Source organism: Mytilus edulis, chromosome 13 (assembly GCF_963676685.1).
Source record: "Mytilus edulis chromosome 13, xbMytEdul2.2, whole genome shotgun sequence".
Taxonomy (NCBI): domain Eukaryota; kingdom Metazoa; phylum Mollusca; class Bivalvia; order Mytilida; family Mytilidae; genus Mytilus; species Mytilus edulis.
Window position 1 is genome coordinate 24,226,700 of NC_092356.1, and position 26,477 is coordinate 24,253,176.

Below are 26,477 nucleotides of genomic sequence, written 5' to 3' on the forward strand. Positions count from 1 at the left end.
AAAATAATTTCACTATTTCGTACACTCTGTGATTTATAAATGAATTAAGTTGACAAAATACATGTGTATTCGTGCGAGATTTGACACGCTGTGAAAATAATGAAATTATAAAGTGGTAGTAATTTAATAATTCTTTTAAAATTTTGAATTAATTTGATCAATATATAAATGGATCATGCGACAAGATTAATGTTGTTATTTATAAAAAAAGAACAGGTTCAAATATTGCAATGCTTTTTTTTTTATTATCTAACTTATAATATAACATTCACCAAAATAAAATCGGAAAACAAATTGCAGATGTAAGATGATAATCGAGAATTCAAAGTATTGCAACAAATTTCTCATCGTATTTGAATGTTAAAATTATTAAATGTACAGGTTCCCTAAATTAAATAATTTCTTTAGTTTTCTATGTTGTGTCATGTGTACTATTGTTTGTCTGTTTGTCTTTTTTCATTTTTAGCCATGGCGTTGTCAGTTTATTTTAGACTTATGAGTTTGACTGTCCCTTTGGTATCTTTCGTCCCTCTTTTTTAAATAAGATACCAGGAATAGAATTGTGTCCGATAGACTCGTGTTTCGTCTACAAAGGCTCATCAGTAACGCTCGATTCGATTAAATGTCTAAGGTAAAATTAGGTACGAAGTTGAATAGCATTGAGTTTTTATGGAAATATATAAGCTTCATCTCACATATCTGCAATCAAACTTTCGATATAATAAGATGCCACCGGACATTATACGTCAAGTTATATGTTTAGGACAGACAACAGTAATGGTAAACCATTCACAGACAAACGAAATAAGAAACGTAATCTGAAGATAGTTGCACTGAAGTATAACACTCGAGGAACCCTAAAAACTGGGGCTGCAGGAATATGCAGCTCTTGATTTTTTAAGAAATGTCGCTTCAAAAAAAAGGAGATGTGGTATGATTGCCAATATAACAAATGCACCCCAAAGTTCACATAGAGTGGATGTAAGCAATGATATATATGAGACAACTATATGCAGTCTTCATGAATTATCAACAATGAGAAAACCCATACCGTATAGAGGTTATAAATGACCCAGGCATGAAAAATATGACTTTTACTATAGATGTTGAAGTAATAACAGGAACTTAAGTACAATTATCAAACACACTTCTGACATATTCTTCTGATTTTAATAATGAAGGAGTCATACATATTGTAACAATATTTATTGCATCAAACAATGCACAAACAATCAACATGGATTTGTGTTTTGAGAAAAGTACAGTTCACTACATAATTTGGAAAATTCTTTTGTACAACATTTTGAGATCTTCCCGAAAGGAATTGTTCATGAAAGCGTATATAACTGGATTTGCTACGTTATAAATAAAGTACATATAAAAGACTACCATATTGTATGACATTAATTCATGTGCCATCAGCCAGGCTGGCAAGAAAGCAAACAGAAATACGATAGTCACAATAAACAACATGGCGGCTGTACGAATGTTTGCGTATAGTACTTTTTCTTTTATTCCGATTGTCTTCTTTCGAAACTTTCTTTGTTCTGGTTCATTAGAGTCATTGTCATTCCCGTTCAAAATTGTAAGTTGTGTCTCGGCACCGGAATATTCGGTTGGGGATGACGGAAATAAACTTGCCCGTTTACGCCTAGCTTTTTGCGCACGCCGGATATGAATAGATCGATAAATAAGTCCATATAGAACAAACACAACAAGAAAAGATATTAAGTAAAATCCAGCGTATATTTTCTGGTAAATATTTGTGAAAGAGATGTCAAATATGTCGTTGCTAAGATAACACATTCCAGCTAGCTCGTTTGATACGGTATTGTTACCGGGCGCCATTTTGACAGCGTTAGTAATCGAATAATTTACAGTCGCATTAATTTCCAATGAAGCATTTGATACCGCATTTACAGTTGAATTAACGTCTGTAGCATGTATATAAGGCACAATACCATAGCACATGGATGTAATTATCCCAAGTAAGCAGGCGAAGAGTCCCATCGTCAAAATAATTATTTTCGCCCGTGGAATTGTAATAGCATGCAAGAATGGATGACAAATACAGAAAAATCTGTCAAACGCAATTGCAACCATGATGAATGCAGAGAATGGAACGTTACACGTGATTAGGAACATATATGCCTTACATGCCAGTTCGTACTGTAATCTATAGTTCAAATGAAGGACGGTTATATTGTACGGAATAATTATTATGCTAGTGAAGAAATCTGTTCCCGCCAGTGTAAGAATGAATAGAGATGAAGTTGTGATGTCACGTTTTCGAGAATAAATGTATAACACCAACGCATTGCCAATACTTCCAGCAATACTGAAAATACCTAACAATCCTAGCACAACACTCAATTCTATATTGTCCGACATGATGACGTTCTATATGCTGAGTCTGGAAACAATAATCTACATAATACTTTGAAGTTATCTTGCGATTTTATCCAATCTGAAAAAAGAGAGAATTTGTTAAACAGAGAATTCATCAATAATTACGACTTTTAATCAACAACAAAACAACACAAATCATACAATGCCAAGTAGACGCGGGTGTATTTTTTCAAGTTTGGTTTTGTTTTCAACCTCTTCTCTTTGAGTTGTCTGTTGTCTAATTGATAAAAATAAGGAACAATTCCTTTCATACAATAAATGTAAACTTTCTAGACCACCACCAACTGACCAACGACCGTTGTGAATATCATTTTTTTTCTTCAAAATACAATGCAACCACATATTTACCGGAAAATAGACAGTAATTGTGTTATTTATAATCCGAGATCCGAGATCCGAAATTCATACAATGACGATTATTTACAGTAACTGAAACCAATTCTACAACAAAAATTTTACCATAATTACATTAGATGTATGTTTCATTACAATACTTTATTCTGATTGGCTAACTGCACATCACGTGTTATTCCTTAAGCAATTGCAATTCTCAATAAAACTTTTCGTTCATGATAACACGTGGTCCCACAATAAAGTGCACGGGTGAATTAAATAAAACAATTATAAAATTCGTGTTTTCATGATCATAGCTAAAAAATGTAATTATAAGTATTGAATGCTTCTTTTTGTAACTTCATAGGGTTGTAAAAGCGTTGACCGTGCGCACATTTTTAGAAATGTACTTCGGTCAACGCTTTTACACCCCAATGAATTTACAAAAAGAAGCATAAAATTCTTAAATAATGATACATGTTTAAGTACGTGACATTTTACGCGATGACTACATGTACATGTATCTCTTTTCTTCAGGTGAATATATACTAGTCAACAAAAGAAACGATACACGATTTGTTTTCAAATAAAAGATGAAGGATCAATATTGAAGGTAGTAATATTTAATGACCATGGCAACACATATCTGTTTAAAAAAAATATTTTGTTTTGCTTTTATGGCGTCATTAGGCGAAATTTAAATTTTTTGACAAAATTTTCATAAAACGACAATTTTAAAAACAGAAGTTCCAACTAATGATGCCAACCTCTCATTTAAAGGTTAAGACAATGTTTGCCACCAATTCTTTTTTAAAAATCATACAGTTTCTTCGTTTAAAAAAATCGTTAAAATGTATACTTTATCAATTGATTTACATGTAAAGTGAAATTAAAAAAACCGGTAACAATCTTAAAACTAATCCGAATGGTTCCAAATTTACAGTGTGTTGTTTATATATCTTAAGCATTTTTTGAGATTTAAAAAAACTCTTTTTTTAACAAAAAATTTAAAAAAAAATCATGATTTTAACCCATTTGTTACAACATGAACATAGCTTGAATAGCATATTGAATATTTTTAAACAAATTTGAAAATTAATTTACTACTTACAAAATTGTGTGTCGATTTTTTATCCAACTTTCCGCAAAAAAAAATGTGTACCCTATGATCGTTTACACGGAATTTAGTTACTTTCCGACAGGTTTTAATTTTCATTATAGTATGTGCATACATTGCAAATGAAAGCTTTCTAAAATGGTGTATCTCATTGTTTCATATTTAATACTTTTTGATAAATTTTATTCCAAAGTCGTGTATCGTTTCTTTTGTTGACTAGTATACATGCTGGTTTATTCAAAATCCTATGCTATAGAAAACCCTTCTATAGTCGTTCCAATATGAAATAATAGAAATTATTCAGAAAAAAAATTAAAAGTCATATGTTATGTAAGTGGAGTAAATTATAAGACTTTCGCTGAGTAAAAGATTATTGTTTTAATCTCGTTTGGCAGCGTATTTCGTCATAAAAACAATACTGCATCCATTCTTATCACTTAAGATAGCTTAATCATATTCATATATGCGTTGCAAGACTTGTTTAGAAAACAAAGGTATCTACAGATTCTGTGGAATGACATTATAGTTTTATCTTAAGTTTTCTGTTACAATAGTATTTACAAACAAAGCTTTAAGGTTTCTTCCGATAATACTTTGCGTTGGCTGTAAGATAATCTGTAGTAGAATGCTTTACTTTATCTAAATATTAGAAAAGGTTTTGAAATTCAAGACTGCGGCTTCCAAATTTTAACAAAAATTCAAACACATTCTTACTTTTACAGTTATATACGTATTATCTGCAATAATACTTAATATTAGAAAAGGGTTTTGAAATTCAAGACTGCAGCTCCAAAAAATTTACAAAATTTCAATGCAAATTCTTACCATTGCAGTTACATAGTTACAATGTACGTATTAGTTCCAATAATAAACAACACTAAAAATTACCCTAACTATTTACACGACGTAGAATTAAGTAATGGTAGGCAATCTGGCATTTCATTAAAAAGCTTAAGCAAAAAGTAATCTGAATTCCTTCCGCTATTTATAATAAATTCACCAAGTGAAGATAATGTTAAGAGGTTAATGAATAGACAGAAGAGGAAATATATTGGTAACGCTAGACATTTATTATACTTTTCAACAGTCATATTGCTCGAACGTCGTATAACCATTCTTGATTATTTATTCTATTGATACGTATAGTCAAATACGCCTAGATATTACGGTATGTACACCGGAGAATTGCTTTCTTATTTCTCTTTATTATTAAGTAACACATCTTTATTATCAGAAAAGTGGATGCACTAGCTATATGCATACAATATAACTCGCCAATCCTTAACATTTGATGGGAAGGAATAACACATAATTCCATTTTAATGTTAGGGAGCTACCATTTGATTTTTATGGGGGGGCTAGGATGAAAAATTTTGTCCTGCATTTTTTTTAGTTGTAATCTCTGTCCTGCCTTTTTATTTTTCACTCTATTCGGTTCTGCCTTTTTTTTTATTAGTTTATCCTAACTTTTTTTCCCTAAATTGTCATCCTGCCTTTTTTTTTTGCAAAGTGTCTCATCCTGCCTTTTTTTTTATTTTTTTCAAATTTCATCCTAGCCCCCCCCCCCCCCCCATAAAAATCAAATGGTAGCTCCCTAACACATAATTCCATTTTAATGTTATTATGAAGGACATAATGTAATTGCAAAGTTTTAAATTTCAGATAATTCATTGTCTTAAATATTTCAACTGCGATCTTTATATATAAGCAATTGACCGGTTAACTTTTCGAATCGAGTGTTATTGGCGAGATTTCATTAAAATGAAATTGTATTATAAGCTGGTTACACACTTATATTTTTTTTTAAAGAAGATCCCGCAAGTGCAAGAATGACCAAGCACTAAAATATCGTTATCATTTTACCCATGAAATGCTACTAGTTGTTAATATTATTTCTGAAGTATGTTTTAGAATCATTTTCATAACAGTTTAGACATGATCATTTCTTGATGCGCTCAGTTTATCCTTTGACTGAGTCAGATTAGGTGTACGTTTGTCTGAAACGACCAGTTGTCACATTGTACGTGTTGCATATATTTAAACTGTTGGGTAGCCAAATGATCTAAACGCCTAAATCAAATAATAAGAATAACTAGCAGAAGACTAAACCTTGTGTGTTGATTTAAATATTGAAAACTTCAACTTTCTGCTTTTCTTCTCGTGCACCTGCATGTCTGTACTCTTTTATTCTATTTATATACCTACTGGAAGGCCGATGACAGCCGACAGTAGCATAACATCACTGTTATCGATAGCAAATGACAAACAAGTTAAAGATACATGATTCAGTATATTATTACCAACATAAACATTGCGGTTGTCTACGCTGTTATGTAAATGATTCTATTTTGTCAATTTTTGAATTAAATAAAAAATATCTCTTAAAGGTTTAATACCCGATACAATATATATTATGATTGGTGACCATTTTAGAAAACCATGCTCATGATTCGGTAATCTAGCTATAATCCTGTTTAAAATACGTCATTTTGCCTTCAATAAATGGTAATTTCCCTTGCTAGCATGCAACATTTCCTAACCTTTATATTTCATTACAAAACCCCGACACTGCATACAAATGCATGCAATAATCAGATTTTTTTGTACAATGTGTTTTATGATTCAAGGACAAACTACCCATTTTATAAGTTAAGGATAAATATTTCACAAGAAAAAGTCGCATATTTTATTACATCATTCTATTAGTTGATTTGATTTTAATAGTCCACGCTCGTAATCTTCTTAGAAATTGAATATTCTGTCAAACAGTATATTGACCTCACAGCGCAACACCGGTATTAAAATGAACAAACAATAATAACTAGCGTGTGACAGGTTTATGGAGGATTAATGAGAATAAGTCAAGTTTTTGAAACATAAGAGACTGACCTCGATTGTTGACAAAGACATATTTAGTACAAAATGATGTGTTAACTTGTGAATGCAATCATTGCATAAAAGATCATAAAAAAATCCGGTAAAAAATATTTTTATATTTCAAAGTTTTGAGGATACATATGATATATATTATAATTTTATATTCAAATATTATACAATATACAATTCCTTGATATTATGGTTTAACCTTCAACCATAAATAAATAAAATTCATTTTTTGCAATTCAAGTTCGCAAAAGATCCTGATAAATTGAAATTCAATTTGATATTGTTAAACAATTTACAATACTATAAGTTTATATATGTTTTTTCGAGTATGATATTGTGTAATATTACTTTCTGAAATTTTACAATATTATAGAATATAATCATTGATATAAAGTGTTCTGCAGAGTTGTTACAGTACATGTACATGTAGCCCCATACAGAAAACGAACAAGGTCGACATGCTTATTGTTTTATATATTATGTTTATTGCAAGGTGTTATGGTGCATTTCTAATGATTATTATTATTGTTTTGTGTTGTAATACAAAAAAAACTATGCATGTTTATAAAGACAAAAATTATCCGAAAGTTGAGTCATCATTTAATGTACATCTTTATAACCACCAGAGTTAGTTTTAATTGTTGTTAATAAAGATTATTTAAACCATACCAATTGCATTTAATTTTTGCATGATTTTCATTGTATTTCAAACGATTTACATGTAAACGATTAACATTTCAATTTAGACATATTATACAGATCTGATCATACAACTTGATAAGGCTACAATGTAATTATCTGTAAACTGAGATGCTGATTTCGTGTGACATCCGTCAGCTCAATTATTTTCTCATTTCGTATCTCATCCTAGCCTTTCATTTTAGTTTATAAACATATTTATTTATAGTGGATTGGGAAACAAGTTATTACATCTCAAATAAATCCCTTTCAACTTTTTTTTCAGGTTTGAGTGCTGCCCTGAAGCGGCATTTACCTGCTCTTTTTCGAAATCTACAAGGGTGTCTTTTACGTGCCATATATATATATATATATTGCTCTCTCATAACAAGGGTTAGCCATTTATCGTCCCCTTCTGATGGAATATCGTTGTTTTTAAGACCATACTCGCAAATAGGGATTAAGGGGGGGGGGCGTAAATTAAGTGCTTGAAAAAATTCCTCCCCGGAAAAGAGATCGGACCAGGAACCTTGGTGATTGTAGTCCGATGCATTAACCACTATACCACGGCTCTTAATATTTTAGTGAACTTTTATCTGTACCTATACAGAATGTTAAGTCATGTAAAACTAGCAGACGATGGATGATATCAAATGAGACAACTACATGTATTCATCAGAACTCAAATACATTAAATTAAAAGCAACTTTGGTTACCGGGCAGCTATCAACCCAATATCGTAAATACATTTTAGATATGATAGCTACATTTGTACATGTACATGTATACAAGACCCCGACTTAACAAAACAAGTAAACATGTCTTTAAATGAAAGTCTGATTATCCAGTCCATTACACAATTATTGACTTTCGTCTTTGGTGGATAAATATTACTGGTATCATGCCTTGCATACCAGATCTCTCTACTTTCAAAACTATTCATGTCTTCACGTGCGCTCAAGGCAACAGTATTAGAAGAGAAAATAAGACGGATAATAAAGTAGTTAAAATCTTGTTTTAAATTAATTTTCCGCTAATGAGTTGTGCATTACTGAATGAACCCTTTTTTGAAAAACAAAAACAAAACTATTGGGCATGTATTTGTTTTTCAATCTCAAAAATGTAGTTGCTTTCATTTACGTCTTTTAGAAATATTCCTTTACGTACTGATTGCATACAAAATGCATGTCTTGTCAAACTAATAAAAGACTTTAAGTCTTCGTATTTCTTAAACGACAAAGGGGTGATTTATTGAATTTAAGTGTACATGTGTTTTTAAGCACTTTTCGCGAAAAAAATGGCGGAAAGTTGTTATTACAAGAAAAAAGAAAACCACCGACCTTTGTCCGAAAATAAACGACAATCCACGTCAGTGACGATACAGTCGAACGCATAAGCCATGCGTAGGGTTCGAACCCACAACCTAAGTGTTGTAAAGCTTGTGATCACCACAGATACGATGCTATTGTTGTTTATTTCAAAGAGGCAGGACTGATATGCATAAAGCTACTAAAGTTAAAGTTAGTTTCTCGAACGGACGTATGTTTCTACATTTCCTACGATAAATTACTATTGCGGTTGGATATTACCCTACATGGTTTTATGGATAACAGCTTATATGGATACAGATGTCTCTGTTATAAATAAATATCTGATGGACAAAAAGACAGATCAGGTAAATTCTGAATGGATTGTTTTATCTTCATAAAATGGCTGCACCCATGCTGCTTAACGGTGTATTGGTCTATCATTGTAAAGACCGCCGGACTATTTTTAAAGTACATTTTATCTTTCTAAGTGTCATTATTATGCAATTGTCTCTATGAAAGTCCATAAACTCAACAGTTCATAACTACTGATAGCTATTTCAAATTGCTAAATCGGGATTATTTCCTCATATAAAACGATATCAAATCAGTTCAATCTATTTCACGCGGATGTGTGATGTTGTTAAATTAGTTGTGTTATATGAGCATGAAAAGGAAGAGATAATATTCATTTTCTTTTCATCAAAGCTTATCTAACGTAAATGTCCATTAACGGATTATTACAAATGTACCTGCTACACTGATGGAAACACTTTAATCTAAATATACCAGAACGAGTTATTCTATGCCGCAAAAAGATATACTTTAACCTCCAGTTTATGGACATAAACTAGCATGCCAAAAAATTTCGGGTCTAAAGTCCGTTACTTCTTAGTTTTGAAAAATTACATAATGTACCTCCGTTGCAGGGGCAGATCCAGCCATTTTTAAAATGGGGAGGGGTGGTGGTGTCCAAACCCAGGACAAAAGGGGGGTCCAACTATATGTCCCCATACAAATGCATTAATCGACCAAAAAAAGGGGGGTTCCAACCCCCGAAACCCTACCCCTGGATCCGCTACTGCGTTGAAATTTTGCAAATAACCCATAGAGCAAATTACACGGATGATTAATATTGACTAGTTGGTATATGGTCGCGTACTTGCAGTTCATGTATTATTTGTTGAATGAAATCAAATCTGTAACTATAAAGGATGCCGTAGGAGGTCCATCGGAGTGTTGAGCGAGGATGTCTTGGCATAGAAGACATAGAAAACTCAGGGTTAGAATTCATAGAACAGACAAGGTGCAGTGGCACCCTTTACCAATATTTTTTTTTAAACTTGGACATCATTGACCCTTTGTATCATTAGTTTATATAAAATGGAATGAAAAGAATGCTTAAAATATGAACCTACTGTGTAACAAATAACCATAGACGAAGAACTGTACGAGAAATGAAATTTCACAAGCAGTTGCATGCATATGGAGTATACATTTGTAAATCTTTCAATAGATTTTAAACTCAATAGCTTGTTTTTATTTCATTTTCAACCCTTCTAGATAACAAGGAGGTGTTAGTACATTTTTGTAGATACGGTAAATAATATCAGCTCTATAATCGGTACTAAACAACAGCAATATAAACTGTTGAGTCTTCAAAAAACAACGCATTTGTAAACATTAACGTGTCTAACACCCAAATTGTTGCAACGTTCTCGATTAAGAAAAACCAAAACGTAAGAAGCATATTAGCTTCAGCAATTGCACAAGAGCACGATTGCAACATATTGCGCATCAAGCACGATTGCAACATATTGCGCATCAAGCATAAATGCAATATATGAGAGCATTTAGGAAGCAAAGTATCCTGCAGTTACAAATGTTGACAAATAAGTTAAACATTCCAATCAGCAAGTTCAAATCGTTTTAAGATTCTTTTAATAAATACCAAACACTGCTGGTGCTTAAAAAAATAATTTAAAAAATTATTACTAAATGTGTAGAGGTTTTGATAAGACTTGTAACTCCCACGCCGTTCTAGAAACAAACCATGCATGGCCAAGATCAAGATCCTTATGTAATTACTTTTTTATCACAGTGTTGGTTATTAGTGAAACCATTCGGCTCTCAAACATAACAGAATAACCAACGATTAATAATCTAATCATACTGTGAAAACAATCAGACAAACGACTGTATAATAACATTTTTCTTCTTGACTTCATATTAATACGCTCTGCTGGAAATCTTCTTACAAATGTGATATATTGACCTTCCGTTAACACCATGTCGATCATGTGATCAAATTCTTTTGTCCACACGGGGGTGCTATTCTTCTTATTTATCTAAATGACTTACTTTTTTGTGATCAAAATATAGGCTGTATGTTCATTACAGAATAAACAACATTCATAATTATATTTCCAAATCCTATTAGACCGGCTATCATTACAGCAAATATAATAGGGTCTGTGCTCCCGATTGTTATTCGAAACATTTTTTGTTTTCTTTTCTGTTCAGCAGATTTTTGTCTGCCAGGTAGATTTCTATTGCTGTAAAATTGATATTGCCATCGCGTTTAGCAAGTTTTGATTGTCATCTGCAGATACGATAGCGTGTTGTACTAGGGTGGAATTTTTAAAACTCAGAACGTAAATGGGGAAAAGCCAACAACCCGACCGATGAGCAAAAACAAAAATAACCTAAACAGCCGAAAGCCACCAATAGATCATCAACAAAGCGAGAAAATTCCAGCACCAGGAGGCGTTCTTCAGCTGGCCCCCTAAACAAATATGTGTACTAGTTCAGTGATAATAGACGTCATACACATTGTACTAATTAAACTCCGAATTATATAAAATAATGAACTAAAATTAAGAATTATACAAGACTGACAAAGGCCAGATACTCCTGACTTGGATTGCCAATATTAAATCATTTATTTAGAACTCTTAAGGAATGTTTGCTGCTAATGTTAAAAATAACAACTTAATTCCAAACGACGTTTGTTTCAATTGATAGTACTGAGATAACAAGTTTGGATCCCTAAGCTACATGTAGGATTGGGAAGTTACCATTTGAAAAAGAGAATGTATATGTACATTTTCCTTGAAAAGTTTAAGTCCTAAATAAATGTTAAAGTGTGCAAAAAAGATTAGAAAAACAAAGCTCCAGAACTATATTTTCCTAAGGTTATTTAAAATATTTGACATACCAGGTTTTTAATAATTTTTTATATTAACCCCGTTTGAATACCGTGATGAAATTCGAATCGAAGAAAAAAATAAGCTTTATATATACATTTGGTTTTTTTGTACATGTATATGTTAGCCTTGAACTAATGAATATATACGACAACAATCGTATCCAATCTAAAATTTTAAGTGAAGAAATAAATTACAACCGTAAAAATAAAACAAACCAATCAAAAAGATAACATTGTATCAAAAATCGACAGCCATTAAACACAGAAAACATCTGTTTTGTAAAATTAATGAGTTCTGTGTGTAATCCCAGTCTCACTTTTTAATTTTCGATAAAATGATAAAATAATTTGAGAAGACCACACATTGTTTTCAGTACGGTAGGATATCATATAAAGATTACAGGTTACACGTTGGAAAGATAATATTAGACACTTTCTTATGGAATTCAAGCGATAAAAACAGATGCAAGTTGTTTATAAGAAGCAAATCGATTGTTTTTTAGCAGCAGGAACTAATTTACACTTTAAAATGAGTAGAAAAATGTAATAGGTAGCAATAAACTACAATGTAAAAACAGCAACAATTTTAACCTTTTCGCGATAATGGACATTAATTGCGTAATAAATAACAAATTGGGATTATATTCATTACCCTGTTGCAACATTTACATTGTAAACACAAGTTTAATGAAATATAAACATATAAATGTGTGCTAAGAATGATTTAAGAGGCTGGGATGTTCAAAACTTTTACAAATTGATGATATAATGCTATTGCCTAGAACACCATTCGACACCAAAGCACTAAATCTAAATCGTAACAGCAAAATCATCAAACTTTAAAAAAAATAGTAATCTTCTTGACGACAGTGCTATAAGAGAAACATTGTAATAAAGTGAGAGATATATACATGTAGAGACCAAATCTTATACGTGTATTAAGTGAAAATGAGTATGGATGGATGTTTTGGCGTTTAACGTCCAGCGGCAAATAGTTACTGTACATGCGTATGGGTCTGCCTTGGACTGCTCTTCATACTCTTACATGGCGCCGCTTGTTGCGGTCAAATATGCTTGATACAGACCTACGTAAATCATTCATCGACGTATAAAATATCTGAATGTCGAAAACCCAAGGAGCAAAACGTGTACCATAAATTATAAAGAAAGGAAGATGAGAGATGAATACAAACGACGTTTTTCGGACTCATCACTCGAAAAAGAGGTGTTTAATCTAGTGCGTCAACAGTGTTAATTAAAAGCTATTTCAATCTTAAAAATGAGAAAAAATTAAACGACAAATACCAGTGAAAATGCATCAAAGGAAATTCAATCTCTTTTGTAAAGCAAATATTAGTAAAGCACTCATGTGTGGGAAAACGCATGTGCAATTTCGTAAATAAAGCAGTAATGAATAAAAACTGAAATTAATATTATTATTGGAAATAAAAAAAATCTGATAAAAATAAAATAACATTGAAATGAAATTCTATAATCAATATAATTTTTATACAATCTTGTATTATTTTTGGATTTACACAACGTCTCCTCATTACAAATATAACATTTTAAAACCTTACCTTTTCAAATTGATCCTTCTAACGAGGAAACAATACTTTTGTTTTGAAAAAGTACAACGCAGCCTACTTGGAACGATGTTTTTGTGTGAATTTTTCATTCGTATTAATACAGTTTCCAGAGTTACCAATTGCAAAATACTAAATGTCATTATTCTTTGTAAATCTTCCCGCCATTCATTTTAATTAACTCATTATCGTTGCATAATACGAAAATCTGCACTATTTAATTCAACGTGATAGATTCCTTACGGAAATCTGTGCGCCTTAATGTCATTTCCGACAGCGAACAGAACGAAAATATTTCAACAAAAGATTGAAAAGCTTTCTTTTGTAAGTCACCATATGTGGAGATCGATTAAGAATGTGAATCATTTATGACCTATAATATATGATATACTGAGAATATTGAATAACGAGTGCATCGTTGACATTTAGTAACCACAGAATGTGCACTTGGGATTTTAATTTAAAAATAGAACAAAAAACTCAAAGATTGATAATAAATGTTGTTTTACAGGCATTTTACACTATTAAAAGCATCTATTAAATTACTTCATTCCTTTTAAAAACACGCATAAAGTTCATTATCGCTATTTTGTGCATTTTTCTTTTGATCTTTTTTTTGTGATAATTTTCGTATCATGCTTCTTGCTTGAGATGGAAAAATTATCGCTAGAAAATAAGGAGGCCACGTGGCGTTGCTAACGAAATTGACATGAAATTGATAACGTCGTCATAGGTAAAATAGCGATAAACAGATTATCATTGGTCATCTCAACTCGATTGCTTTTCTCACTTTCGCTGTACCAGCTCAAGCGAGAAAATCAATCTCGTTGAGATGATAAACGATAATCTATAATTCTCTGAAATGTGGTAGAAAACTATTAATATGATATAGAGAATATTGAATAACGAGTGCATCGGTGTCATTTAGTAGTAAACCACAGAATGTGCACTGGAATGTTTAGTTACACAGATTTATTATGAAAGTTGTCTTACAATATAAAAAAAGAAGATGTGGCATGATTGCCAATGAGACAACTATCCACAAAAGACCAAAATGACACAGACATTAACAACTACATGTATACATATGTCACCGTACGGCCTTCAACAATGAGCAAAGCCCATACCGCATAATCAGCATTTTACACGATTAAACAAAAGCTTCTATAAATTAGAAATCTCTTCATTCGCGCTTAAGGTTTATCTTTAATATGAACTGTGGCAGGATACTGTTTGACACAGTATTTTCTAGAGTTCAGCAGATCTATGCTTTTTCGGATTGTGCAGCACCAGAAGTTCATTACTAGAAATGGATTTCTGTCATCACTTAACCTTATTGACTTAATAAAAGTATCAATTTCAAACTAAGATTTTGACATTTTCAATTTCATCGTCTTAATGTTATTCGCCCATCTCTGGCCTTTTGATCATACAAATTTGGAGTACGATTATCTTACTAAGACTCAGAATTCAACCAATCAAAATGCTGGAATTTGTGTTTAGAGCACATATTGTTTGGTTTTTTTTTCGAATTTGAGGCACGATTTCATGTGGCTCCATGGAATATCTTTCAACTTCAACGGATGGGAGAAAGTCTAATCATATAAAAGAAATAATTGCCCAAGAATGAAATTTTTTAAACCACGATCATGATTATTGTAAAAACAGTACATAAATGGAGTAACTATATCCATATACATTGTATCTTATGAACTTTATTATAGGCGCAAATAAAAGGTTTTATTTTTGGCGCTAAGGGAAATATGGTTTGTGGCGCAAATGAATGATTTTTTTGGCGCAAATGAAATGGCAATTTGCCAAAATCAAAGCACCTAATATCATAGATAAATTATAACAAATTATAACAAATCCCTTTAATTATCATGATAATATAACTTGAAAATCTCTTGACGTCAAATGCAGGATTAAATTTATTTCAATTAAAGACAGGCTGTATAATTATAGTAGTAACAATGATCATGTTTTTACTAAGGAATATCAAGTACTAAGATACAATAAAAGCATTCCTTTTCAAAATGACAAGCATCCAGACAGCATATTTTGTACGTACAAACAGGAAAAAATAGCATCTATCTGTCAAGAAGATATCAACAACCATTTATCTTTAAAATATATGGCACAAAAACTAATGCTTTCTGTCATTGAATTCTGCAGACTATGTATGCTTTGAGACAACGCCATCAATTTAGCGCAATGACTGTTACAACATGAATGTATAATCTATAACCAAAATCTTTGATTACATATTGATATGTTTTGCATTCAAAAAGGATTTATTTAATCTTTATCAGAACTACGTTATTCCTTTCAAATTTAAAGAGAAAAATTGAATACAAGAGACAAAATTGCAAAAATCAGAGGCTTTCAATGATATTTAAATAAAAGATGTTTCTATAGAATACACAACGGAAAAGAATATTCATATCATATCCACTTTCTCAAGTCTGTTAAAGTATAACTATATTTTGATATACTGAAAGATTAAATCACCATAATAATTCGGATTCACACGCTGTGTCCTTTTTATTTTGTAAAATTGTGATACACGTGACCTTTACTAAACTCAATTTTATACTCCATTTCAAATAAGTATTCACTGATCTTCACTATATTGCAACATAAATGTATATGTAAGTACATGTTATAGTTTGAACAATTACATGTATAATGAATATTTGATAATCGAAATAAGAAGATGTGGTATGAGACAACTTTCAACCCAAGTCACAATGTGTGTAAAACGTAAACAATTGAAATTCAAAGTAAGCAGTGACTTCAGCACGGAGCCTTGGCTCACACCTAACTGCAAGCCACACAGACCCCTAAAATGTCTGACTAATAGGACGCATGCAAACAATAACGAATGGTTCTGTAAGTAGAAATACATAGAAATACAAATTCAAACTGACAAAGAGATCAAATGTAAAATTGGTATATTAATCTATGTTTCTGAGTTGAACGTAGCTTCAGATTTTCACACTGTGCTGAAGACCTATTGATGTCCTTGTGTTGTTTCTGCTCTTTGTTCGTTTTTTTGTCTCTTTGACACATTCCCCCGCTTTCATTCTCAATTCTATGAAGATACGGACGTTTTATCAGTAGTTAGCAATTTCATTATAGTACAAATCTAAATGGAATTGCACTTTTTTAATAACCGTCAACATTATTAAGAGAAGATCGTTAATTTCTTTTTTCTGAATAATTAATTTGAAGCTATTGAAAAGAATCGTAATTACCGACATTTCATTTATATAAAATAGAAAGTTATGATTAACTATAATTTTTACAGGTTAATATTTAAACTTCAAAGGAATCAGATTTTTTCAGAGAACTAACATCCTGGTTGTGAATATTACAATTAATTTATGAGTACTATTGCATTTGTAAATTGCACATTTACAAAAGAAGGAAATTACAGTTTGGAAACGTAAAGCATTTATTACTTTCGGTAAATCCGTTGTAACAAAATTGATTTAAAAATCATATTAATTCGCTTCCATTTTCCAAAAGTAATCTTTGTTCTGTTTCGTGAACATGAATAACAAGCCACATTGAACTCCGTTTTTAACACACTATAATAATTGTTTTGATATTACAAGTTTTTGTTGGCGTTAATTTTGCATTAAAAACGTCAAATGTATTGTTCAATTTATAAGTAAAGCATTAAGGTCTGGAGATTTGTTTCCGGTTTTGATCATAGTCAAAATGCTAATTACGTTAACTATCCTATAATTAGAATTCATTTGTACAAGTTGCTTCCCGTAGGAGGAAAATACATTTGCATTGCAAAGAAGATTAAGTGAAAAGAGCAAATACAAAAAGTATGTCTGCGTAACATGTAAGTTCTTTCAAATCTTTCATTACAGTCAATCTTTTGCCACACCAAATCTCTTTGATACGTGTTTTACTGTACTAGCTATATCGCAAAAGAAAATGGAAATAACATCTATATGTCATATTCATTGTAGCATGCATTGCATCTTGGGCAACCAATTTTGTTCAGTGAAGTGGCAGTCTAGTTGGCAAACATCTTAGTTTTGATTTTGTCTAATGCTTTGGTTTGTCCTGTCGTTCACCGTTTTTATTCTGACAAGTGTAATTGTTTTAGAGGTATAATTTTCTCATTCACTCTTGATATCGTTTTGGTATTTTTATAAATAAGAAGCGGCTTATCTGAAATTCGAATAAAAATGTCAGTGGTGACACGCGTACGTGACACATCATTAACATGGAACTTTAATACATGTACAAAATGCATATAGCTTTGCTTGTATATAGTATATTATATAGATAAAAACATGACACCTGTATTTGTATTAAAATATGATTATCTTTGATTTTTTTACAAAGCGTCGTTGTCATGGCAGACAGTTCTGAGACTCATGGTTTAATTTCTTTTTACACCATATGATATTAGCAAGATTATTCAACTTGATACATAGATAAATCAGCTTGCTGAGTTTTAAATGTTTTGTCGCCAGGAAACATAACGACGGATGGTAAACCATGTCCTTATTACATTTTATGTACAGCCTGTCTAAGAGATAATTTACTAATTAAATGTAGCAGAATAGTCAATTAATTACATTTTCTCTTGCAATTAGATAACTGATATAACTGACTGTCTATTTCGATGGACATTAACTTAATAAAGCGTTACTAAAGCAGGCTTGTTCGCAAGTTAAACCCATTTAGACTTTTTGCTTTATTATATTTACTGTAATTTTATCTTTTGACAGTATTCAATAGGGTTATATGGCTAACATTATTTTTATCGTTTAATTGCTAATAAACGTTAACGTTAGAACCAACATTATGTTTTGTTATATGTAAAAACTGGAATAAAAAACAACTTGCATTTATAAAATCAGAGTATAAATACTAATGTCCATTTCGTCCACACAAAGGGATGTTAACTTTGTAGTCTATTGGTCCGAGAAGTTAAACTAGCCTATCAATATATATTCAGGTTGTGAGTTCGAATCCAGTACGTGATAGGTGTGCTCGACTCCAACCTTATTTTTGTCTCAGTCACACTCCAAAAATTAGATTTAAATGACTTTCCTTTGCCAATTACCCTGGGGTGGGAGCGTTTGAATCCAAGCCCTTCCTTACTCCAGACTTCTATGAAACCACGAGACCACAGACGAGATTATATATAGGAAACTAGATAAAGTAATAGGATATATACACAATTTTTCTATACAAAGTAACATGCTATACGCATTTACCTCTCAATTTTCGTACTAAAACACCCTAAAACTATCAAAATGAATAAAATGTAATTTTAAATATAATGATAGTATATTATGGAATACTTTTCATTTAATCATGATGTAAATAATTTTATGATTATGTTTACTAGTAATTTTGTGGGAACCACTTTAACTTGACTTTATTTGAATAAACAGTGAGGATATCGATAGGTGACCTTTGGACTAGAACATTTTATATGGGAAATTTGCAATTATCGAAAATATAAGTAGATATGAACGAGTCGAGACATGGGATAAAAAAATCAGATTAATTTTTGAATTTATTGATTGCTTATCGTTTAGATAACGATCTTGAATTATTTTACTCTTTATCCGAGCCGCCCAGGCAGTGTCCTTACTACTAAATGCTGCGCGTGTCTGAAGTCTTTATTTAAGTTGGCCAGTGACTGACTCAGCAGCGCCCGAGTTCAAGCTTTCTGCTTCATTAAATAAATGTTCATCAAAATAGATCTCGACATTTACATGTACCGCCCTCTAAAATAATGGGTGATTACAGCGGATTCCATTGAGTGTGTAGCGAAAGGTAATATCTTTGGCTAGCTTGCTTGTTAGCTGAACCGTGAAGTCATTATTAGGTCAGGTATACTACCCGCCTTTCGAAGTAGCATAGTCCAACATACAGATTAATAGGTTTTCTGTCGGACTAGTCTATTCTTAAAGTAGGGTAGTTTACCTAACTTAACAATGACTTCACGGTTCAGCTAACAAGCAAGCTAACCAAAGATATTACCTTTTGCTACACACTCAATGGAATCTGCTGCAATATAAAAATAGCAAGATATGGTATGATTGACAATGAAACAATTCTCCACAAGAGACCAAATGACATACAAATTTACAACTATAGGTCATCGTACGGCCTTCAACGATGAGCAAAATCCTACAACATAAGAACAAACTAAAAATCAGTTTAAAGGACTTCATGCATCAGCTTGAATGCCACTTTCAGCACTCTAGTATATTACTTCACTGGGGTAAAGCTGGTGACCGTAACTGCATTCACGGTCATCCCAAGATGTCGGATGAAAAATTAGGTCAGTATCTGTATTGTCTGTTACAGTGTTTTTATATCATTTTCTTTACAAAGTATACATTTATACGATGTAAATGTATAAAAGATTCACACAGAATCACAAATTACTACCGAAAAATGTTCAGGAAACGCGAAATTCAATTTGAAAAAATCGCTAAGATGTTCGTAAATCATTATCAAAATATTTTCAAGATGACCGTAACATAAAACAAGGATGACCGTGATTGGTAATCAGATGACCGTAACTTGTAAAAGATGACCGTAATTTGTAAAGAATGACTGTTATTTTTAAAAAATAATAGTAACTTTTAAATGATGACCCTCAATTCTAAGAATATCCGTATTTTTATTCATAGCTTTTTGTTGTGTTTGTCTCAATAGGGGCTTAGTTAGCGGATATAAACATGTTTCATCAATTTATTTTTAACTATTTGCCGTATTTTCAGTTTATGACAATGACAGTAAATTGCAAATTTCTCGTAAACAATGAAATATTTATTGATAACGACTTTAAATTTTTAATACAAATTGACAGAGATACGACGAAATGTTGAAGAAACAAGAATGTGTCCTTCTGAGGTGTCTCTAGTACATGTCTCATCTACACTATAATTTTCTATGTTCAGTGGACCGTTAAAATGAGAAAAAAACAAATTACTGTAATTTGGCATTATGATTAGAAAGATCATATCATAGAAAACATGTGTACTAAGTTTAAAGTTGATTGGACTTCAACGTCATCAAAAACCTCCTCGACCAAAAACTTTAACCTGAGGTGGGACAGACGGACGAACGAGCAGACTAACGGACGAACAAACGAACGGACGAACAGACGAACGGACGCACAGACCAGAAAACATAATGTCCATGAATGGAGCATAAAAAACACTAATCAAACATATGACCATTGATTACTTAGCGGTCAGTTTCTACAAGTAACGGTAGCCTTAGTGAACCATCTACATTCGACAATCCTCGTCACATAGATGTACGACCGGATTTGAACACAGCATGTCACGAGCAGAATTCAAACTCGCAACCTCAGTGTTTTAATACAAATTACTTATAAAAAGAGGATCTGAATGTATAACCCGGATGTACAATTGTATAATAAACAAACATTCGTTACCGTTCTTGTGATCGGTTCTGTTTCATATTTTAGTTAAAAATCCGTACAATCTCATGATCCAAAACTTATTTTATATCACCAACTCACGTGCAATCTAAGACTTTCTTGGCATTAAAACTGACCGATATAAATATCCCTTCAGATAAGATTTTCTTCCAACGTCCTCGTTTTAATAGGTAACCGTTATTCCATTCAATAATTTCCTTATAATCACTTAAAACGTTATCACGGAAGTGGTATCCATTAGCAGATTATTTAAGTGAACAGATATGACAGTTTATTGATGAAAATAACAATTTAAACATACTACTAGTAACCTGTTTAAAGTGTCACCTTGTTTCATTTTACTAGACCAGGTAGTAGGGAATGTGCTTAAAATAGATCCAACCCATCATTTTGTCATGAACCGATTGAAAACATTTACGTCAACAAAAGCAATTACTTTTCGCTTTTTGAAGATGAATTAGAAACGGAAAACTTACAAATTTTGTTTACTTGGCTTTAATGGAAAACAAAAACATAATGACCAGGTGTTTAGACAGCTTAAACATGGTACTTAAGACAATGACAGTTTACAAAATATTTACCAAGATTTGACTTAAAGTGCTGAATCTCTGACGTCCATTGCTCTTGACCTATTAATACTACGACCAGATTGCATCAATTTAGTAGTAGATACTATTTATTGTAACAGTTGATTGTCGATGTTTTAACGCCATTTTTAAGCCACTTTAAATTTGTGCTATTTCGTGCCGGCCAGTTTTCATTGCAATTGGAAGCCGGGGTGCCAAGGGAAAAACTAATGACCTTCGATAAGAAAACTGGCAATCCTAGTCAATTGCGATTGGAGATTGGAATAGAGTACACCTGCACGGTCAGTTTTCGAACTCACAACCTCAGGGTTGACTGGCTAGTGATCGCAGTGGTAGAACTATTTGAACCATTTAGCCACCGAGGCCCTTGCATTAGTAGATACTAAGCTAATCGTATTTGGTCGATCGAAGGCAAGACTTATTTAGAGCGTTCAGTTAGAGAGCTGACCTGTTAAAACGCAGAAGTCTCGAAGTCGTTTCCGGGAAGTGACCGACGTAGGGTTTCTGGTAACATTTATAGTCCTATGATTGGTGCCAAATGAAACAGTCGAGTCTAATTCTCACTAGACATTCATTCTGTCACCTGCAGGAATCATGCTAATGTAAAATTGAGAATGGAAATGGGGTACATGTATGTTGAAATAAGAAACACCAAATCGACCTGAATCTTGAAAATCAGAAAAGTATTCCAAAATCTACCACAGTTCTACAAATTATGTGTCTTTTTACAAATGATTATTTTTAGAAATATAAATGAATACAGAAAAAAAACCAAGTTCTTCAGTTACCAATATTTATGCTATATATGACTCTTGTGTCATATAAAACGTTGTCTTTTATGTGTTATTATATCGTTGCATTGCTGTTTAACAATTGACGGTAATGCTATAGCAAATAATTTCTTACACGGACATCAACAATACGGTATGATAAAGTAATGATGTATAAATAACATAAAATGTGTCATGCATATTTAGATCAATAATAAATAATCAATACAATTGAGGGGTTGTGCCGTCTTTACAGAGATAAATTAAAACTATATCTGGAGCAAGCCACCTACGAACTCACAGGAGAATAATTTAATACCAAAGAGTTATTATCATTTCCAACAAAACGCAATGGATATTCCGTCTACATTCTTACCAGCTGTGACTTCGTATTTATGTATAGCACCACCCAATCAAAAAGACGGGTCTCTATAGCATGAGTTTTCTTTACAACATTGTGTCGACTATTAAAGGTCTGAAATATTTACTGCGTATTTAGGATTTCATCAATAATTCATATTAAGTTAACCCTGATTGACTGATCAGGATAAACATGATACTTATTTAGCAAAATATCAAAGAGGTACCGTGGCATGCGATATAAGATGACAAGGACTTTGAACTCTATGTGTAAAATTGGAATCAGTCATAACATACTAGATGTAATTTCAGCAGGCTTGAATATTAGCCCGCTTTCAACAACAGCGACAGTATAGTATCTAATTGGAATCAGTAATACATGTAGATTTCATTTTTGCAGGCTTGAATACGGGTTGTCCGCTTTTAACAACAGAGACAGTATACATGTAGCTCTACATACAAAAACAAACTAAAAAATACGCGTTGACGTTATCTTAGTACATAATGAATATGATCTGTCAAAAGTGCTTTGTTTAAGAATATTCAGATAATTTTTCTCGCTACTGATACTGTGCTTGTCATCTCAAAACGCTTTACAAAGTTTGCCTAGTATGTTTATTATTTTAGCACTTATCAAATACTAGTATATCTTTGTATGATAAATAGTGTGACTTCAGTTGCATAAACAAGGTTGTATATGATGCTATTGATAATAATGAGGATGATGATGATACTTGGATTTTAAGTTACAGTGGCAAATATTATATGTATGATGATGATGATGGTTTGTGTTAAAAATCCAGTTGCAAGTATTACATGCATAACATTGCAAGTTCATGTTAATGTGATATGAATGTGAACCATATTTGTGTACAAGATCGACAAGTCGTCCCTGTTGAATTAGTATGAATCATAGGTGAAAATAAAAAAATAAGAAAATAAAATCCAAGAAAAAATAAAAACAACTGTCATATTCCTTACTTGATATATGCATTGTAGCAAGCTTAACTTCTTAATTGTATGACAGTCGAGTAAAACTCCTAATTTCAAGTTCACTATCAACAAGAGTTCAAATTCGGTTGGTTCCCGCAAATGTAGGCAACAGTAGTTTGGTTATGAGAAAAAAAATCTTACCGTATAGTCGGCCATAAAAGATGGATATGAACAATTCTGAAACAGCTCAAACGATAAAACGTCTTATAATATGAAAACACAAATGGAAAAAAACAAACAAATATGAGGGGCATGAACGACTTACTCTGTACTTCAAACTCCTGACTTTTGTATAATCGTAAATCTATATTTCATTAACCATCGGTTTACACATAGCCAATTATATTCATTGTAGTTCATAAAATCGAGACCAATTTCTGATTAATTATTTGACTTAAAGTTTATAAATTGTGCATCTGTTTCCTTATAAAAAAAATAATGTCGTATTTGTATGTTCACTCTCTCTCTCTCTTTCTTGCTCGCTAGCTCGTTCGGTCGTTCGCTCACTCTCTATGTACCCCTAAACTGAATGTGTTTACAAGATTATTTTTCCACCAATTTAATAGTTGATTTATTGAACATGACTTGCGTAAGCGATGTTTAACAAAGTTAATGGATCAACACCTCATTTCATATGTTAAAAACGATTTTAATGAAAAACATTTTCGCTCAAATTAACAATTGATCAGAAACTGTGCATGATACAGTTATTGTATAGAGCAACAGGGTGCAAAGTGCAAACCTGAGTTGCGTACTTAAAAGTCAGCTACGTTTTAAACAGTTTAAACCATTTCGATTATAAAACTCCATACGTTTTCAACACGAATTAAGAGTTCTAATCTAGTCGCAGAAGTCACAAATCTTGTTCAAATGTATAAACAACCCCAGTTCATGTCAAAACATGGAATAAAATAAAAAGAGTCATTTTTTTCAGATTCGTTTTCTAAATTTAATGTTTTCTATTCGAAACAAAGTTAATGCTCAATTGAAACATGATCTATCTTGATTTCAACAAAATGTAACAGGAGGAGGAAAGGGGCGAGGGGGGGGGGGGGGGCATTAAACTGTGGAAGGATATAGTGTTTACTGGAAGTGGTACAGCAACTCATCGTAGCTACCAGGATTTAAATTTTGTATATGCGCCAGACGAATTTTACATTTACAGCCGATTCCATTGAGTGTGTAGGTAAAATATATTATCTTTGGTAAGCTTCCTTGCTAGCTGAACCGTGAAGTCATTATGAGGTCCGACAGATAACCAGTCTATGTGCTACTTCGATATTCCTTTTACCATAGATGTAATGCTTTTACGTACACACTCAATGCAATCGACTGTTTATTTTTTATTTTTTTTTATTTTTTTTAAAGTACAGCATGTTAGCAATTGGAGCTGTCAATTATAAAACTGTAATCACAAAACCTTCCTGGGGAAAGTATATCGAAAAATGCTCCAGTTAGCAAATCTGCATTATTTTTCGTTCAATTAGATTCTCTTAGATATAATTCATTATACTTCATTAGCATTGCTAAAAAATCAAGAAAACATTCTCTGTTTGAGGAGATTTGAAGTAATGATCTGTCATTCTTTTTTTGCTGTTGTGTTATATAATTTATCTATCATGTATTAGTACATCTGCGTTTGTTCTTCAGCAATTAAAATGCCTACAACAATCCAAACGAATCGGCAAATGAAAACGAAAATAATTTAACAGAAGAAAAATAAGCATTAATATCACATGATGACCTTTCAATAGATATAGGAAGATGTGGTATGAGTGCCAATGAGACAACTCACCATCCAAATAACAATTACGTTTACTCAATGCTCTCGATGTTAGTTTTTTAATTAGAGTGTCACTTGTGAGTCTGACAAACATGCAAAATTTCGATCCTGGTTTCTATGATGAGTTTACTTACAACCACTGGGTCGATGCCACTGCTGGTGGAGTTTTTATTGCTCGAGTTTTTTACCAGCCCAGTAGTCAGTACTTCTGTGTTGACATGAATTATCATTGATATGGTCATAATTATGAAATAACTGTTTACAAAAACTTTGATTTTTTTAATACTAAGGCTTTTCTACCTCAGCAATATATTACCTTAACTGTATCTGGCAAAATTGCTAGGAATTTTTGGGCTCAATTCTTTTCAACTTCGTACTTTATTTGCCCTTTTTAACTTCTTTTTATTTCATTCGTGCGTGACTGGTGAATCTTTTGTAGACGAAACGCGCGTCTGACGTAAATACAAAATTTCAATCCTTGTACAAATGTATCTATGATGAGGTTATTTACTATGCGTGCAATACAATTGATCCATATTTTTGTCGTACTGTTATAACGAATGTTGTTTATGCAAGCTGTTAAGTTTATAGAAATTGAAACGTTGTCAATAAACAATATTTACCTAGAAGATATATAAAATTAGACTAAATTGATTAATAAATTCATGAAAAAAAATTGTAGTAAAATTCTTAATTTAAAAAAAATGAAATTATTACACTATTAATAATAAATCTAAATAATTCGTAAGTTTTACGATGGTAAGCACGCTAATGAATAAAGTCAATTAGAACTAATTAAGCCTTTTGTTTTATAAAAAAAATTGTAAAAATTAGTGTTAATTATTATAAATAACAATATAAGTAATTTTCCTACCTTAATGCATGCAGTTTTAGAGCTTTTCATAGAACTTGCCAAATGAACAACACTTTTATCAATACATTTAACTGTCAGCGTGCTTCTCTATATATAATTGTATTTTTCGTTTTCATCTAAC

The 26,477-nt window shown here is 31.9% G+C and overlaps 1 protein-coding gene across 4 annotated transcripts; it reads right to left on the bottom strand.

The window, feature by feature from the left end:
* Window positions 1-1,191: 1,191 nt before the first annotated feature.
* LOC139500662 (orexin receptor type 2-like) lies at window positions 1,192-26,477 on the bottom strand. Of its 4 annotated transcripts, none has more exons than XM_071289438.1 (2): window positions 26,357-26,477; window positions 1,192-2,467 (listed from the first exon to the last, which is right to left on the bottom strand). In XM_071289438.1, the coding sequence occupies exon 2, from the start codon at window positions 2,389-2,391 to the stop codon at window positions 1,270-1,272; it is 1,122 nt and encodes a 373-aa protein (XP_071145539.1). In that variant the 5' UTR covers window positions 2,392-2,467; window positions 26,357-26,477; the 3' UTR covers window positions 1,192-1,269. The 4 variants fall into 4 exon arrangements, with proteins under 4 accessions (XP_071145539.1, XP_071145542.1, XP_071145540.1 ...); XM_071289441.1 differs by lacking the exon at window positions 26,357-26,477 and adding an exon at window positions 21,301-21,399; XM_071289439.1 differs by lacking the exon at window positions 26,357-26,477 and adding an exon at window positions 21,071-21,230.